The 17,530-nt window shown below is 37.4% G+C and overlaps 2 protein-coding genes and 1 long non-coding RNA gene across 3 annotated transcripts in view; 1 reads left to right on the top strand and 2 right to left on the bottom strand.

Annotated features, from left to right (window-relative positions):
• LOC118746516 overlaps positions 1-7,949 on the top strand; it is a 41,961-nt gene extending 34,012 nt beyond the window's left edge. The window contains exon 3 of the mRNA XM_036480363.1: positions 7,753-7,949. Coding sequence (XP_036336256.1) covers positions 7,753-7,949 — 197 coding nt within the window. The remainder of the gene's footprint in view (positions 1-7,752) is intronic.
• A 1,557-nt stretch (positions 7,950-9,506) lies between these two features.
• The window catches only part of LOC118746515 (odorant receptor 63a-like), a 30,486-nt gene continuing 22,462 nt past the window's right edge, over positions 9,507-17,530 (bottom strand). Inside the window, exons 5-9 of the mRNA XM_036480362.1 lie at positions 10,237-10,402; positions 10,069-10,174; positions 9,884-9,985; positions 9,652-9,807; positions 9,507-9,563 (exon numbers count right to left, since the gene is read on the bottom strand). Coding sequence (XP_036336255.1) covers positions 9,507-9,563; positions 9,652-9,807; positions 9,884-9,985; positions 10,069-10,174; positions 10,237-10,402 — 587 coding nt within the window. The remainder of the gene's footprint in view (positions 9,564-9,651; positions 9,808-9,883; positions 9,986-10,068; positions 10,175-10,236; positions 10,403-17,530) is intronic.
• LOC118746099 lies at positions 14,168-15,678 on the bottom strand. Its single transcript, XR_004993779.1, has 2 exons — positions 15,013-15,678; positions 14,168-14,913 (listed from the first exon to the last, which is right to left on the bottom strand). It is a non-coding gene; the product is annotated as an uncharacterized LOC118746099 (long non-coding RNA).

Below are 17,530 nucleotides of genomic sequence, written 5' to 3'. Positions count from 1 at the left end.
ATGCATTTGCTTAAACACAACGCAGATAAATATTGCTGTACGAATTGACCCAATGATTCACCAATGATCATCGTACTAAATCATTATCGCATTGCACCCCAACGTTACCTGAGTGCGTTCACATGCGCTTATTTATCAGCTTACAATTGTCACTTTTTTTATTTTGCCTGCCAAAATATTCGAAAATTATATGCATATATATATTATTTATGTAGTAAAGGTGCCCATCCGAGGTCGGATCATATACATAAATTGCACAGGTTTCTGCATATCCCTATGTTATTCGACGCCCTTCATACGAATTCGAGAACTGTTAGTCTCCATCACGTCAGGTTCGAGGTCACTTAAAGGTCAAGTAGGGAACAATTCATTGAACAAACCTGAAATATCAATACAATTCTTCTAAATTTTACCCTGAGATGGCCTTGCCATGACCTCCAGACAACTTTGAAGAATCAAGGGACCCCCATATTCGGATTCAACGACAACAAAAACCTATGTACATATATACATACATGCGTATATTAACTTTTATTTTTATTGAATACTTTTTTTCCTATTTGACCCTCAAACGATCTCGAACCTGACATCATGGAGTTTAACGGACCTCGGGTTCGAGTTTAGCGAGTCGAAAACTCCATGCATGTACATATATGAATTTGCAAGCTTATTCAATGAACTTTCCTCTACTAGGCCTTCAAATGACCTCGAGCCTGACGTGATGGAAAAACTTCATTATTATCTCTTCAAACTTCATTATTTTCTCTTCAAAGTATTTTTGTAAATTGTGCTCTCCATGCATGATAATTTGCGTAAATCGGTTGACTTTGATGGTCATATCAAAATCGCTTCCTTTTTCAGTAACGTTCGAACATAAATTTCGAAGGCAAATACACCGACATTAATTCAAATTCAAATTTCCATTATTTTGTTCTCATAACTACTGCTATAAACCTTCCCTTAAACCACAAAAAATGTTTAACATATAATATTTTCGTCAACAAAAAAGTTAAAAAAAACGTCCGAACGTAACGTCCGCAACGCTAAGATTTGCCCATATACAGTTGCGGTCAAAATAATAGCACCAAAATCCAGAATGGTGTTGCTTCCAACTTACGTTTATGTATTTATATTTGTTTATTTGTTTTTTTTTTTCTAAACGTAAATTTTGTTGGTGCGTTATATGCAGAGCTGGGTAAACGCAATTACATTACAATTACAATTACATTCCTCAGTAATTGTAATTGGGAATCAATTCCTTCAGTTCACAGCAAAGGAATCGATCACTTTCTCAATTCCTTAAAGTAATTTCAAATGGAACTGTTTTTTTTTTATTCCATTACAAGGAATTTCATATTGTAATTGGAATCAAATAAAACACCTCTTTGAGATGAAATTTTCGAGTGACGAAAGCTGAACTAGAAACACAAAATTTATGATATCAATTTCGTGATGAAAACTATACGTATTTTTTAACTGCCTTGGAAATGGAAAATCTTTTTTATTCAAACGAATCGTCGCAAAAGTTCTGTTTTTTTATTTTGTGTTTCTAGCGAATAAATAAAAAAAAATTTTAAATTAGCAAATTTCTTTATTACCAAAATGCTCGAAAACCGCTCTAATGATTTTGTTTTTTTTCCTTTAGTAAAAAATTCAAGTTTTTTTCTTTCGTTTGGTATATGGGAAGTATTGGTTGATATCTTCTAAGTATGTTTGTTTTATTCAAATATATGGGCATAAATGATTTTCCATACAAAATCCCTTCGTCATCAATTTGCAAACAGGTGCATGTGTAAAAACAGTTAGGGTGGTGGCTAGGGTTGCCAACCGTACTATAATATATAATAGTGTATTTATTTTTTCCGCATTCACAGAAAGAGTTTTTACTATTAAGATTGTGAAACAGTGATGTTAGATTGTGGGTAATTTCCCTATTTGAGGGATATTATCCAACAAAAATTATTAAAAGGGAAAAACGGGCATTCCAAATAAAAAAGGGATTTTCGTTTGACACAGTAATCTCTGCATAATTGATCAAAATTCAAGAATCAACCAAATGTAGAAAAAGCTTTTGTCTTAACAGCGGTCGCCCCTCGGCAGGCAATGACAAATCTCAGAGTGTATATCTGTCATGAAAAACAGCTTCCTTTAAAAACACACTCGCCGTTCGTAGGCGGCGTAAAACTGTAGGTCCTTCCCTTTGTGTGACAAGGCTCGCACCACAAATCGGAGGAGAAGCTCAGCCAAATACTAACATGTGTGTATTTTTTTAACGTTATTTCTTTACTACGGATATATTTATATGTTTTGAATTCCTTGGGAATTTTGTGGGATAAATTTTTAATATGTGGGTAATGGAGGGATTTTTTCCCGATTTTCGTGGGATTTTTTACAGCGAATATCTGACATCACTGTTGTGAGATGGTGAGAAGAGAGAAATAAAGCGAAAAAATTAACATTTATATCAATTTAAATATTGATTGCAATAAAGCATATGATACTTTCAAAGAAATATATTTTTTATAGAGGAAATGTATAAGAAAGAAAAAAGATGAACACTTAAAAATCATTTTTACTTTATCTTAAAAAAAAAAATAATATATATATTTGAAGTGTACTATATTTTTTCAGATTTTTTTGAAAAAGTACTATGCATTTCTTAGAAAATGTTGGCAACCCTAATGGTGGCAGGGACAAAAAGAGACCAAAACCAGATTGTGCAGGTGAGGGGAAATATGTATAAGCTGATCGCAGCATATTTTGTACCTATGTACCCATATATGAGACATTCTTTTTCATATCGGACACCAAATTTGATGTCACACTTTGGATTGGCTTCAAATCTTTTGTATGGGTGCAATACATGAAATACACGCTTTTTTCTTTGGAGATATGATCTGTCAAAGTTTGCATTTTTTCGTGATTCTGACTAATCCTGTACTCCTTCAAATCGTTTTACTACGTTATGCCAATCGTAGAGACTTCTTCTTAATGTCGTTTTAAAGCTAAAGAACGGGCTTAATATTTCTATATATCAGATTGTCAAAATTGTCCTAAAGATAACTTAGCTATGGAGTTTTTTAAGAACTATTTTTAAAATATTTTTCTTTATGACGAGATGACGTATGACATATTCTACACAGCTCGCAGGTCAAGACGAAGGCGCTGGGCTGATCCTTTTTTTTAAGTTATATATTTAATTAAAATTGAGAAAGCATCAAAATTTTATAAACTGAAAATTCGCAATTATTCGTAAATGAGAGCCAATCTGAAAAAGCGGAGGGCATATCCCTGTATCCGCCACTGTATCGATATTTTGTTATGATATACATATATATGTATATAGGTACATATGTATGTATTCACAAACTGTAAATGGAAAAGACTTTGTTCAAATCACTGAAATTTACCATTTTACATGCAAAACACACACACATACATAAATGCACAGGGTGCACAAACATTGAATACTATGTAGCAAATAAGATATTTGTACATGTAGTATTTTTAGGAAATTGTTAATTATCGCTTATTATGTTTCATTCAAGCCGAATAGATAAAGTAAAAATCGTTCATCTGTAATTGCATTAAATTCTTGGTAAAGAGCATCAAACTTTCTATTGTATGTTTGTATATAATTGTCCTTGTAAGCCAGATGCAAAATATAGCAGTAAGTAAGAAACGCAAATGTTAAATAAGTTTATAATAAATTGAAAATATATATTGATTGAAAAAAGTTAAGGGAGTATAGCAAGATAAAATAAAACGGAATTAATAAAATAAATAAATGAAATATGTAAATAAAAAAAAACAAAAACATGAATCGAAATCCAGCTATTGTTTTCTTGTAAGTTAGAAATGTACCGTCGTTATCATTGACATTCGACTTTTTTTCGGAAACAGGTTTTTAAAATATATGCCAATAATAATAATAATATATGTATAGTGAATTTTTATCTCAAACTGGCGTGTCTCAAATGAGGAATTCATGTCAAATCACCGTCCAGAGAAAAACCAACTAGTTCTAGAGGAATCCTAGAAACAAACTGGTATCTTTCTTTAATTTTCATATATACAGTGACGAGCAAAACTGTAACATGGTGTAACACTTTTTATTTCAGGCACCGCTATCTTTCCAAGTTCTAATGACTTTCATACTTTTGTTGTATATTCTTATTGGTACACCCCTACTCCATCTTTCATAACGATTTGAAGTCAATCCAACAACAATAAAAAATTCCAGACAAAAGTATTACAGTTTTGCACTCACTCTCAGTTTTGCATTTTACAGTTATATTTTACTTAGTTGGAAGTCAGATGACTTTTTTCTGTATTGTAATTTATTCAAGAAGCGATCACCAGTAAATAATATGGTTAATAAGGAAACATAAATGTAAATAATAGATTTACTGCAGAAAGGCGGGAACGCAGGAAAAGTGGTAAAAAATTGTGGAGTTTGCCACATGCAAATATTAAGACTGAGAACAAAATAGCCTAAAGTGTTACTAAGGACAAAGGAAGTGTGTCAGAAAATATTACGGTCCGAAATCGTGTCAACTTAGCAACAGAAGCGCTGAAGGTATTCAAGTTTAATGCAAATCAGCAGACAACGAGGCGAAGAATAGCCAAATTGAGAGCAAAGGCAGCATAAAAGAAGAAAAAACAATTTTGATCAAAATACAAGTGCGAGTGGGGTAGCATTTTATTGGATCGCACGAAAACCAGACCGTTGCCGCTTGGGATATGGTGGGCCTTTCAGAATGCAATAAACGCATTTTTAAGTTTCAATTATAAGTTGTTTGCCTGACAAGACTAAATTAATCGCTTTCAGTCAGATATCTTGGCATGGTATTGGATCAAGGACCCATATTAATCCCATGCGAATCATGTAAGGTAAACTGTGAATCACATTGGTCCGTCAATAATAGTTTGGGGTTGTATTTCCAAGATGTTGTTAGTAAGTATGGAGATGATTCCACCTCATCTTCCTCTTGGCAGCTGATAAAAAAGGATCAGTTGAAATTAATATTCTCACCGCATGAATACCAATCGCACAATGGCCTGTCAGAACTCCCATCACTAGCCCTTGAGAGATCATGTGTTTTAAAGTGCCCTATAAAAATATTTGCTGCCGCAGAGAAACGTATTCTTTTTGTTTTTTATGTCACAAAATGACCCGGTTTCCTTTAGCCCAATAGCAGTTGGTACTGCGAAAATTCCGCCTGCAATATCCCCAGGCGGCGTGTTCAAAATATATATGTTAAGCGCCAGTGTAAGTATTGTTCCTAATGCTCCACTAATTTCTATTTTACAAGTGCAGCCTTCTCGATTGAGTTCACCAGATAAGGGCTCAATGAAAAAATATTGGCTTAAATCTGGTTTCCTAGACCTAATGAATTAATTTGGACGAGAGACTTCACCTTTTGCCGATAGTCCCCTACAGCAGTACAAGGCAACCGAAACCTTTCATACCCTTTCCTCAATGTTAGGCTTCCACGACAGCCGCCGTTGATCGCCGTTTTTAGCAAAACCGAAGAGAGACTGATTGGCCTAAAATACCTAGGGCAAACACGTGCGCCTTTTCCGGCCTTCGGGATGGACGTAATACTGAATACCCTCCAAGACCTGAGGATGTACCCGGTGCTCACACAGTTCGCATAAATAGGATCCAACCAATTGCACGACACCTTCAGAGGCCTTTGCAGCTGCGCGGGTATGATGCCATCGGTCCCCAGCGACTTTAATGGTTTGAACCATTATCGCCCAAGCCACGTGACGATCGTCCAGAAGATCAGAGAAGCGCAGGACCTGGGGGATATTCTGAAACCATTTAGCGACAATTTTCGAATCGCGATCGCACTTTTTGACACAAAAACATTTATATCATGCGTCAAGAAGTGCGATAGCGATCCGAAAATTGTCGCTTACTGTTTACAAAATCTCCCTCCTGATGTACAAAATATTACAAAGAAGTACATTGGACTGTACTTCGAAGTACGAACTCCAAGAGCGAAAAAAGAAGTACTGTACTTCCGAAAGAAGTACGGTTAGTCACATTAGCCAAAGCAGACCAAACACATGGGGTTTCTATATAATACGGCTGCAGCGCCATCCTTCTGCAAAACCATTGCTTATCAAGAAAGTTTATGAAGCATTATGAATTTCAGCCAGGTTGTTTAAAAAATAAGCATTTTATAAATATCTCCACCAAACAGCGGGTCCATTTTTAGCAAACGAATTCATCATACGGGTGGCTAACATCTCGAATTTGAACGAAATCGGTTAATAAATAAATCTACTTATAAATGACTCGACTCCAGAGCCACCAAGCGAGTTTTCAAGTGGTTAGTCTATAGGTAATAGGACCATATGTGAAAGGTATAAACTCCGACAATTTGGATGAACCCTATTCAGTGCTTTTTAAGTTTAGTCCGAAGAACAAAGGCTGCTTTCATTTTATGTATATAGATGGGACAATCTTTAACGAAAGTTATAAAAATTAAAATTTCATATTTTAAAAATTTTTCAAAATTTTCACAAACAAATTTTACCCTTTCCCACAAATTAAAAGCAAAGTAACAATTGCTCGATGCGATTTAGAAATCTAGGAGAAAACGGTTCCAAGTCGAATGATGCTTGCCTATCTATATTTAGGACGTTAGCATAAGGCGGTTCCAGAGATAGGCGATATAAGAAGTTAAGTTTGTATGTGAGGTGCCACGCCCCCAATCAGGACGTTAGCACAAGCGGTTCCAGATATGAGCGTAGGAAATGTTCAGTTTGTATGAGAGGTGCTACGCCTCCTTTTCCAAAAGCTCCCAGTTTTAGCCATAAGTAGAGTATTTGCAATTTATTTATTTATACTATGTGTAGATATCCATCATTCTCCTATTGTATAAGAACGTTAGGAATATCCCGGAACTGACAGCCTGCCAGCTGAGCTTTTCAAGTGCGGCGGAGAGGAGCTGATAACCTGCATGCATCTATTATTGTGTAGAAAGACGACCCCGCCATTCGCGCCAACTATCGCGGGATCAGCCTTCTTAGCATAGGTTACAAGGTCTTATGGAGCATATTGTGTAAAAGACTGAAGGCAAGCGCCAACAAGCTGATTGGGCCTTGTCCATGAGGCGTTACACCTCGTAAATCCTCCATAAACCAAGTATTCGCAATACTTGGCAAATACCTGCGAGAAACGGATTGACACTCACCACCCATTTGTCGATTTCAAATCCGCTTTCGATAGCACTAAAAGGAGTTGCCTATACGACGCGTTGTCTTAATTTGGCATCCCCTTGAAACTGACTCGGCGGTGTAAAATGATGTTGAGCAATACCCCCAGCTCCGTCAGAATTGGAAACAGCCGTTTTCTACCAAACGGGGTTTTATACAGGTCGAATTCCTTTTCATGTGATTTATTTAATCTGACGATGCAGAAGGTAATAAGAGCTGCAGAACTGAACCTCTCAGGAACAATTTTTTACAAACGCGTGCAATTGCTGGGGTCACCGATTACATAGGCATCATCGGTTAGATAAGCAAGAAACGACTGGGTATGGTGATAAACGAGGACAAGACGAAGTATCTCCTGCCATCAAGCAAATAGTCGGCGCATTCGCGCCTTGTCAACCACGTCACTGTTGATAGTTATAATTTCGAAAAAGTGTCGAATTTCGTTTACTTGGGAACCAGCCATAACACCGATAATAATATCGGCATCGAGATTGAACGCAGAATCACTCTTGTCAAAAGTGCTACTTTGGACTGAGTATGAAATTAAGGAGGAAAGTCCTCTCTCGGCGTACGAAAATCACACTCTATACGTCACGCATCATATCCGTGTTGGTATATGGCGCAGAAGTATGGACAATAACGAATTGACGGGCCTTTACGCGTTGGCGACGACGAGTAATTCAGACAAGGAAATGATGAGCTTTACAACGACATAGACAGGTTGCCACAGAAGTTATTAAGAAAAAAATTTAAGAAGTGACCAAATTGTTTTGTAATATATTCTTAATGTGAATGGGAAAAGTAAAAAAATCTGAGCACTTTTTAGGTCCAGCAGAGTAGGAAAGAAATCGGAGTAAATCTACTCCGATCGGAGCAAAGTTCGGACGCTGCTTACGTACTGGGTTTCGGGCACACTGACGTTCCGGGCAACGAGGAGGCCGACAGGCTTGCCAAAGAAGACACCCGGTCGGAAACTATGCTGTTAGAGGAGGTGCCTATTGTCCTCCAAGCGATTGAAGAGAAGCTGGATGATCCGAAAGGAGCAGAAGGCGTCGACCAAAACGTAAGCCTTCAAGGTGTTTAGGATTATGTGCGGAGCGTGTGACATAAAGCCCACAAAGTTTCTCTTATCCCTCAAGAGGGAGGATGCTAGGCTACTGATGGGTGTCCTAGCGGGACATTGCCTGTTGGCATCCCACGTCTTTAAACAGGCTCTGACTAATGATAAAATCTGCAGGAGAAGCAGAACGAAAGAGGAGAAGGTGGGGCATATACTATGTATAAATGTGTATTGAAATGGATGAGCTTTATACTGAAATAGCAATATTAAAGAAATATTATTTAAATAAAAGGTCATAGTGAGTTTTTTAATAGAATCACAGATAAAAATGGCAACATTTTTAAAAATACTTAGAATGAATTAACAAATTTGCCTAAAATTATTTCATTTCTGCTCTCTATTCCTTCAATTTCGGAATTCAGAGAAACAGTTTTTTTCCATTACGAATGTGAAATGGCGAGATGAGAGAAACAAAGCGACTACATACCTCAATGCTACAAAAGGAGCTTTGATTTATTTTAATTTAAATATTGATTACGATACTTTCAAAGGAATATATTTTTTATAGAAACAATACATAAAAAAGAAAAAAGATGTATACTTTCTCTCTTGCTTTAAATAAAATGCTATATATTATTTGAAGTGTACTATATTTTTAAAGTTTTTTTTTTTGAAAAAGTACTATACATTTCTTAGAAAATTTTGGCAACCCCTGGCAAATGTCCTGCCCTCCTGCGGTTCAGTCCTCTGGGAGCAGGTAAAATAAGGTTTTCCAATTCGCCAAGAGGACATATTCAATATTGCTCCTGGCGTTCGGCGATTAACTGTACAATAGGGTCGTCGCTTATCTGGTAACGCTATGGGCCTTACTTTTCTCTGCGAAGCCACATAGTGGCTAGCCAGCTTACCTAACCTAACCTCACAATATTCGTGATTAAGTGATTACCATGCAATAAGCCGGCATTTATTAACCGGCATTAAATTATTAAGTATTCACAACTCTATGTATTTAAGGTAGTTTCATCGTTATAGTTCAGAACTTTTCTTACATGTGGTTGTTGTTGTGTTTTTCTCTCTGCGAGAGTTGTGAACTCAACAACAACAAACATTTTACTATGCTGTCGAAAAATACCATTTCATTACGCAAGTTTTTTTATTTATGTATTCTTAAAAACTTGCATTTTGATTTTAAATTAAGATTTAACAGCCGCGTTTAGTTTTCTTGAAGGTTGCGCAATAACAAAAAGTACGAACCGCTCATCCTGAATAGCTGCAATAAATAAATTATTGTGTTTATCAAATTAGCTCTTATTTATATGTGTATGCATGTGCGTTAAAAGTAAAAATATTCAACTTACAGCAATTAAAGTGGCCAAATTCATCAAAGTAAACCATGAAACCTCCAAGTGGAAGTTACGATGAGTTCGCAAAATCATCATACGAATAAGTTGTTTAAACTTTTCCGATTCTTCGTACCATTTAGACGTGTAAAATGAAAACGGAATTTGCTCGCTCTGTTTAATCGAGTAAACCATATTCGTAATTTTATTCATTCGTTTTCATAAATTAAATAATTCATTATTTTCTCACCACTGTAGTTAGCTGCTGGCCATTGTAACAATATATAACAATTTGGGTTCCACCGGCCGCAATGTACATTATCATTCGGATGAAGATTGTTATGCTTGATTCCTGGATGATTTTATGAAAGAAAAAAAAAATGTCCAGTTGTTTATGTTTAATATGTTTTCAAGATTCTATATATTTTTACTCACTAAACCAAAACTCAATTCGAATAGAACGAAGCCATATATGATCAAGCTAAATACGAATTGGGATAGACTAATTTGCTTAAAAATTGTTTGAATTTGCTGCACGTAGCTGTGTTAATAAATTATGTTATTATTTATACAAACATATGTGGTACTCGTATATTTTATTACATTGCTATTCGCTGGTACGTGATAATGGTATATCGTAGATATTCAATACGCCTTCCGGGAGGTATCAGCGGTGAAGTGGATCGTAACACTAGCAAGTTGAGAACCTTTATCAATCCGACAGCATGCTGGGATAATACTATGAAGACACCATCAAAACTTACGGCACCTTGGCGATTATTAAATACAAAATTTTAAATAGTTAATATTTTGGCTGGTATTGAGACTGGTGAAGCGAATACATTTAACGAAGCGAATGGTTTGGCGAACACACATAAAATTTGCATTAGCGTGTTCGCTTGTTCAATTTCTTTGCATTACTTATGAGTACAAAATAATGAAGATCTGAATTTGCGTTAATGTCGGTATATTTGCCTTCGAACATTATGTTCGGACGTTACTGAAAAAGGAAGCGATTTTGATATGACCATCAAAATCAACCGATTTGCGCAAATTGTCATGCATGGAGAGCACAATTTACAAAATTACTTTGAATAGAAAATAATGAAGTTTACAAAATGTGCTATAAAAGCAAACTAAAGGTTAGACTAACTTTGAAACAATTGTATATGTACGTTCGGGACGTTACGTTTCAGACGTTAAAGCTCAGTTAGTCTAGACTTAATTTAACTGAACTTACCGCAAGAAATTGCCAATGCTTACTCATTACGTCAACTTATGCCAGAATCGAAAACATTTTGTTTTTGTATTTTCTTTTTCAGCCCCATTAAAATGCCACATCGAAAAAATTCATACAAACAAAAATGTTTGCCTCTATTTATTTTCAGGAAGTATAAAACCGATAGTCTCGCAAGCCTGATACTCTCACCGCCCTCAATTTCCGTAAGGCCGTAACTTAAGAACCTAAATTCCATAGGTTCTAAAGTTTCTTGCGGTAAGTTAAGTTTTAACTAACCGCCAACTCAGGTTGGTCAAAATATTAAGTTAAGTTAAGTTACGGAAATTAAGTCTAGACTAACTGGGCTTTTACTCTCTTTTCCGTTGAAAAATTGATTTTTTAAAACGATATTTTTGTATTTTATTAAAAGCAATATTGCTTAAAACCGATGCTATTTAGAGCTTTATCTCAAGAAGTAAGAGGGGCAAATCAGATTTCTCAAATAAATGTGAAATGAAATATGATATAAGAATATTTTGTACTATGCTTTTGCATTTTTTGCTATTTTGTTAGACTATTTTTCGCATTCGAACATATGAGCTTTAAAATATGCAACGAGAAAGCCGAGGGGGTCCAATATATAATCGTTAGCATTATGGATATGTTATGTTTCGATGGACGCGTTGTATGTTTTAGGAACAATCCTTATTCATTTCGAAACTTTTAGCGACAGAAATTTAAAGTGGAATCCTACTACTAATCGGCTTATTTTGATATTTAAAAAAATAAGGAAAATTTGATTTTCTAATAGATTCGATTAAGAGCTCAACCAGCCACTGACGTAAAATCGTAGACCGTGTCAGCTGACACGACCTATCCTATGAAAATTTCTCTTGCTGTTAACAGCATTTTGATACGTTGATACGGACGGCAGGCACGGAAGGCCGCTCCACGGTGGCTGGTGGACCTCTTACCACTTATCCAAAAGTGCACCGTGCAAAACAAAAAAACAAAAAAAAAACATATTTTCGCCATGTCTTATCAATCGATCATTTTATTTCTTCTTCTTCTTTTTTTGGCGCTGTAACCAAAATCTTTCTGTCGAACACTCCACGAGCCGCCTCATTGGATGTTGTCATTGTCCATGTTTCTGCGCCATATACCAGCACGGACATGATGAGTGACTTATAGACTTTACTCCTGAATTTCCTATTCAGTCCAAAGTAGCACTTGTTGGCAAGAGTGATTCTGCGCTGACATTATTATCGGTGCTAATGCTGGTTCCCAAGTAAACGAAATTCTCTACTTTCTACAGATGATGTCGATGTCATCGGCATAAGCCAGCAATTGCACGCTCTCGTAGTAAATTATTCCTGAGCGGTTCAGTTCTGCAGCTCTTATTATCTTCTCCAACATCAGATTAAAGAAGTCACATGAAAGGGAGTCGCCCTGTCTGAAACCCCGTTTGGTGGCGAACGGCTCGGAGCTGGTTGTATTGCTCAACGTCATTTTACACAGTCGTAAGAGTTTTGAGGGGATGCCAAATGCAGACATAGCGTCGTACAGGCAACTCCCTTTAGTGCTGTCAAAAGCGGCTTTGAGGTCAACAAATAGGCCATAAATTACAAAAACAAAGTAAAAGAGCTTCTCAAACAAATTAGACACATTTTTTTAGATTTAAGTTGTTGAAAAGTAATGAATATCTAAATCCCGGGATTGTGATAACGACATGCCGAAAATCGCGGGATCATAAGAAAGCCGAAAAACTAACATCCCTAGTACCTACATAGCACAGTGCATGTTTAACTGTTTCGCTCGTTTTTAATTTCAGAACGATTGAGTAAAACTATTGTTTATCTCTGGGTACGCCGGGCGAATGTAATCAGGTAAAAGTAAAAGTAAAAAAGGGATATTTGTATAATATTCGCATAATATATCTTATATCTTAAATATAATCTTATATATGTATATCTTATTGTTGTGGAGGGAACCACGCTATAATTTATACTAGTTTAAGACTTGAATTTGAATATGAATATTTGGCAACCTTCTTTTGTCTATTGTAACTTAACATTGTTTTATACTCTACCGAGAATGTTTGAACTCGAACGAAAATGGCTTCTTCCGGCCTTTTTCGCTAACCAAAAGACTGAGGAGAAGCACGAATAAGTAAGGGATATAATTCTCTAATTTTTATTGTACTAATCCAAAACAATTTTTTAGATATTAAAACGCTAAACCTTACAAAATAAAAAATACTCGGTTGTTCTTAATATATTTGTGCTATTCGCTGCCGCAGTTACATTATTTTAATATTTATTCTCAAAGCAACGTGAGAATCATTAACTTGGTTCTTCGAATGCGACGCTATAATTTGCGAAATAGAAAAGTTTACTCAACGAACACTGAAACTAATCGCAAAGTAATGCCGAATTCAGGTGCGGAACACGATTCAGAAAACGAATTAGATTGCACTGTAGTTGAGCAGGAAGATGCTATTGCAAAGTTACAGGAACAAATAAAAACTTTGCAACGTTCTCTTGCCGCTTCAGAAAATGAGAGGTTAACTTTGAAACAAACCCTAGCATCAACAAAGGCCATCGTCACTCTTGCCGACACGGGCCATTTTCACGCCACCGAACCCTTCGTGTCGCGAAATTACACCTACAATCCGCCCATAGGTTATCTTGCTTATGAAAATCACGCTTCCGTCAACCTTGCCGACGAACGTACAGCACACGCCAGCGCTTATCCGATCAACGCCTACGTCAAACTTGCCGACGAATTGCCCCCCCGTACATTGCATTCTGCCGCAGTCACTTTTGCCAACTTAGATAAAACACGTCCCACCAGCACTTACATGAATTATGCCAACAACATCACAGTCGCCGAAAACAAGACCCACGCCTCTACAATGGACCGTATTGCAACCGCCACTAGCCAGGTTTCAACTCATGCCAACGATTCATCATCCGCCGCTCATCGTCCTCCGGACACACTTACCGATACTTGCCGCACAACAGGTAATTTTTCATCACTTTACTTCCCTAATACCGACTCTGCCGAATTAGCCTTCGAAAGAAATGCCCCTTTATACGGTTCGTACCCCTTGCCTACGAATAATCAAACGATTTGCCCACCGTCGCATATTCAACAACATTTGCGAAAGCTACGAGATCTGCCAGAGTTTTCTGGAGCACCCGAAGAATGGCCAATGTTCTCGGTTGCGTTTAGAGAAACCACCACGATGTATAATTACACCAATTTCGAGAACCTGCAACGTCTGCAAAAGTGTTTAAAAGGAAACGCACGTAATACGGTTGAGTCTTTATTAATTCACCCTTCAAGTGTAAATGCAATTATTTCCACGCTTCAATTTCACTTCGGTCGCCCTGAGATATTAGTCCGGAGTCAGCTTGCTAAGGCACGAGCCTTTCCTTCTATCACTGGCAAAAATTACAGCGATATCGTGAATCTCGCCACAATGGTATCCAACCTTGTTGCTTTTCTGGAAAACGCCGGTGCTTTGCCTCACCTCTCAAATCCAACGCTATTAGAGGAGCTTGTAGGTAAATTACCACTTAACAAACGCGAAGATTGGGCTCGCCATATATTTTCAATTAATAAAATGTATCCAACTATCCAGGAATTTAGTATCTGGTTGCAACAAACGTCTGTGTACATCGCCATGGCTACTGAAATTAATACGTCAAAATCAAATGTAAACACAGATCAGCTGGTGCAAAAAAGTAATAGATTTGCGAAACAAGTGTTAACCATAGGTAAAGAAAAGTATGAATGCCAGCTTTGTAAATCCGATCACAAATTGTACCAATGTTCTAATTTTAAAGAGGCAGGATATGATGAGCGCTGGGAGGTCGTCAAAAACAATCGCTTGTGTTTTTGTTGCCTTTCCGCAAATCACAGCATGTACAATTGCCCTCATCGTCGTGAATGTGGTGTGGCATCTTGCCGCAAGTATCATAATAAATTGCTTCATAAAATTAATTCAGAAACAGTTCAAGCTGGCATCTCACCTCCAACAGAATCAGCTGTTGCGACTGTAAATGTATGTGAAAGAAATGATTATGAGAAACAGAAGAGCAAAATAAACAAAAGAAACGCAGATGTATGCAAAAGCATTGTTGATAAAACTTTACTTAAATTTTTGCCTGTAAAACTGTATGGACCCAAGGGTAGCGTACGTGTAATGGCATTTATTGACGATGGAGCCAAAGTCACTCTTTTGGAGGAGCGTATAGCTGATGAAATTGGTTTGAAAGGAATCGCTGACTTCTTGCGCTTGAAGTGGTTTGACGATCAGACAACTACTGAAGTTTCAAAACGGGTGGATGTTGAAGTATCGAGTGTTTACGATTCAGTGCGATTTCATATGAAAGACGTTCGCACGATTAAAAAGCTGTTTTTGCCCCCACAAACTTTGTGCGCTGAAAACTTTAAACAAAAATACGACGAATTAAGCCATATTCCAATTGTAAGCTATACGAACGCTATGCCACATGTCTTGATAGGGGTGTCTCACACAAATTTAGCTAGGCCATTGCGTGTTGTTAACTTTGAGGAAGGGTTTACGGCACATGAAACGAAACTGGGGTGGACGATATTCGGCTCTAATGAAAACCGAACACACAACACAACTATTTGTCATGTACATATTGACGACAGCGCACTAAGTCAACTGCAAAAGACAGTATCTGATTTTTTTGAGGTAGAAAACTTTGAAAGAAGTACGCTGCCTCCCGTAAAGTCTGCATGTGGTATAAGGGCTGAACGAATACTGACAGAAACAACAAAATTTATTGAAGGTAGATATGAGACGGGACTTTTATGGAAGGATGACGATGCGATTCTGCCTGAGAGTTACAGCATGGCATTAAAGCGTCTTCAAATTGTGGAAAGGAAAATGTTGAAAGACGAAAATTACGCAGATTGGTACAGGAAAAAGTTAAATGAATATGTAAGTAAGGGCTATGCTCGGAAATTAACTGCAGATGAAGCCGAATGGGTAGATAAGCGAACATGGTACTTGCCCCACTTCGCTGTGTACAATATAAATAAAGGTAACAAACCTAGACTAGTTTTTGATGCTGCCGCCAAAATTAATGGGATCTCGTTAAATTCTGCACTGATGAAGGGGCCGGACTCATATCATCCCAAATCATTGCAGTCAATTCTATTTAAATTTCGAGAAGGGAAAGTTGCTATCTGTGGGGACATCCGCGAAATGTTCCATCGCGTTAACATACGTAAAGCCGATCAAAATTCTCAGCGGTTCCTTTGGCGAGAAGGAGACCCGACGAAGTTACCCGATGTTTATGTTATGACTGCAATGATTTTCGGCTCTATTTGTTCGCCATGTTCGGCACAATATGTAAAAAATTTTAACGCGAGTAAGTTTTTGCACGAGTATCCGCGAGCAGTAGAAGCTATTATCGATCGCCACTACGTAGATGACTACGTTGACAGTTTCTCTAGCGTACATGAGGCTATAAGCGTAACGAAGAAGGTAATCGCGATCCATCAAGAAGCAGGTTTTGAACTTCGAGGATTTATTTCGAATTCAAATGCTCTATTGCAAGCCATTTACGACACGTCAATGCCAGTTGAGAGTCCTACAAAAAATATGTGTAGTGGTGAATCAGACTGCGAGAAAGTTCTGGGCATGCACTGGGATCCGAATCGTGATGCTTTTTCTTTTAAGTTAATGTTTTCGAGAATTCCAAATCAAGTTTTGGATGGCAGTAGACGTCCAACTAAAGCGGAGTTGTTAGGGATTATCATGTCCATTTTCGATCCCTTCGGGTTTCTATCCAACATAACTTTGGCTCCGAAAATACTTCTGCAGAAATTATGGCAGTTAAGCGTTGACTGGCATGAAGCAATTCCACGGGAGATTCACGAAGTATGGTTCCAGTGGTACAAGTCGCTAGAATCGCTGTCTGAATTTAGCGTACCGAGATGCTATCATTTGAATTTCACAGACCCTTCAACGCAGATTCAGCTTCACATATTCGTCGATGCAAGCGAACTTGCTTACGCAGCCGTGGCCTACTGGCGTATATGTCATGCAAACGAGGTAGAAATAGTTTTCATTGTTGGAAAGTCCCGCTGCAGTCCATTGAAGCCACTATCTATTCCACGTCTGGAGCTTCAGTCCGCGGTTCTAGGAACAAAAATTAAGAGTGTGATTTTAGGCAGCCACACTGTACAACCAGATAAAATTGTGTTCTGGTCAGATTCGAAGACCGTTATTCAATGGATTAGGTCCGAAGCGCGACGTTACAAGCAATTTGTTTGTAATAGAATATCTGAAATCCTCCAATCGTCTGAGGTCTCACAGTGGAGATGGGTGCCAGGCTCGTTAAACCCTGCAGATGACGCAACAAGACCACAAAAAGTTAGAGTTTCATCGAACTCTAGGTGGATTAGTGGCCCTTCATATCTTAATCTATCTGAGGATCACTGGCCCGTCCTACCAAATCCCGATTCGGAAGTTGTAGGCGAAGAAGAAAAGCGACCAAAACAGCTATTTACAGTTCAAATGGATATTGACGTCATACCATTTGCAAACTACTCTAATTATTATACATTTTTAAAAGTTATGACTTGGGTAAGGTACGCGATTTTTAAGTTCCTCGCATATTTCCACAAGAATGC

The sequence above is a fragment of the Rhagoletis pomonella genome, unplaced genomic scaffold (assembly GCF_013731165.1).
Source record: "Rhagoletis pomonella isolate Grant_MI unplaced genomic scaffold, Rhpom_1.0 Rhpom_scaffold_00010, whole genome shotgun sequence".
NCBI classification, from domain to species: domain Eukaryota; kingdom Metazoa; phylum Arthropoda; class Insecta; order Diptera; family Tephritidae; genus Rhagoletis; species Rhagoletis pomonella.
This window is presented reverse-complemented; position numbering and strand designations above follow the sequence as displayed.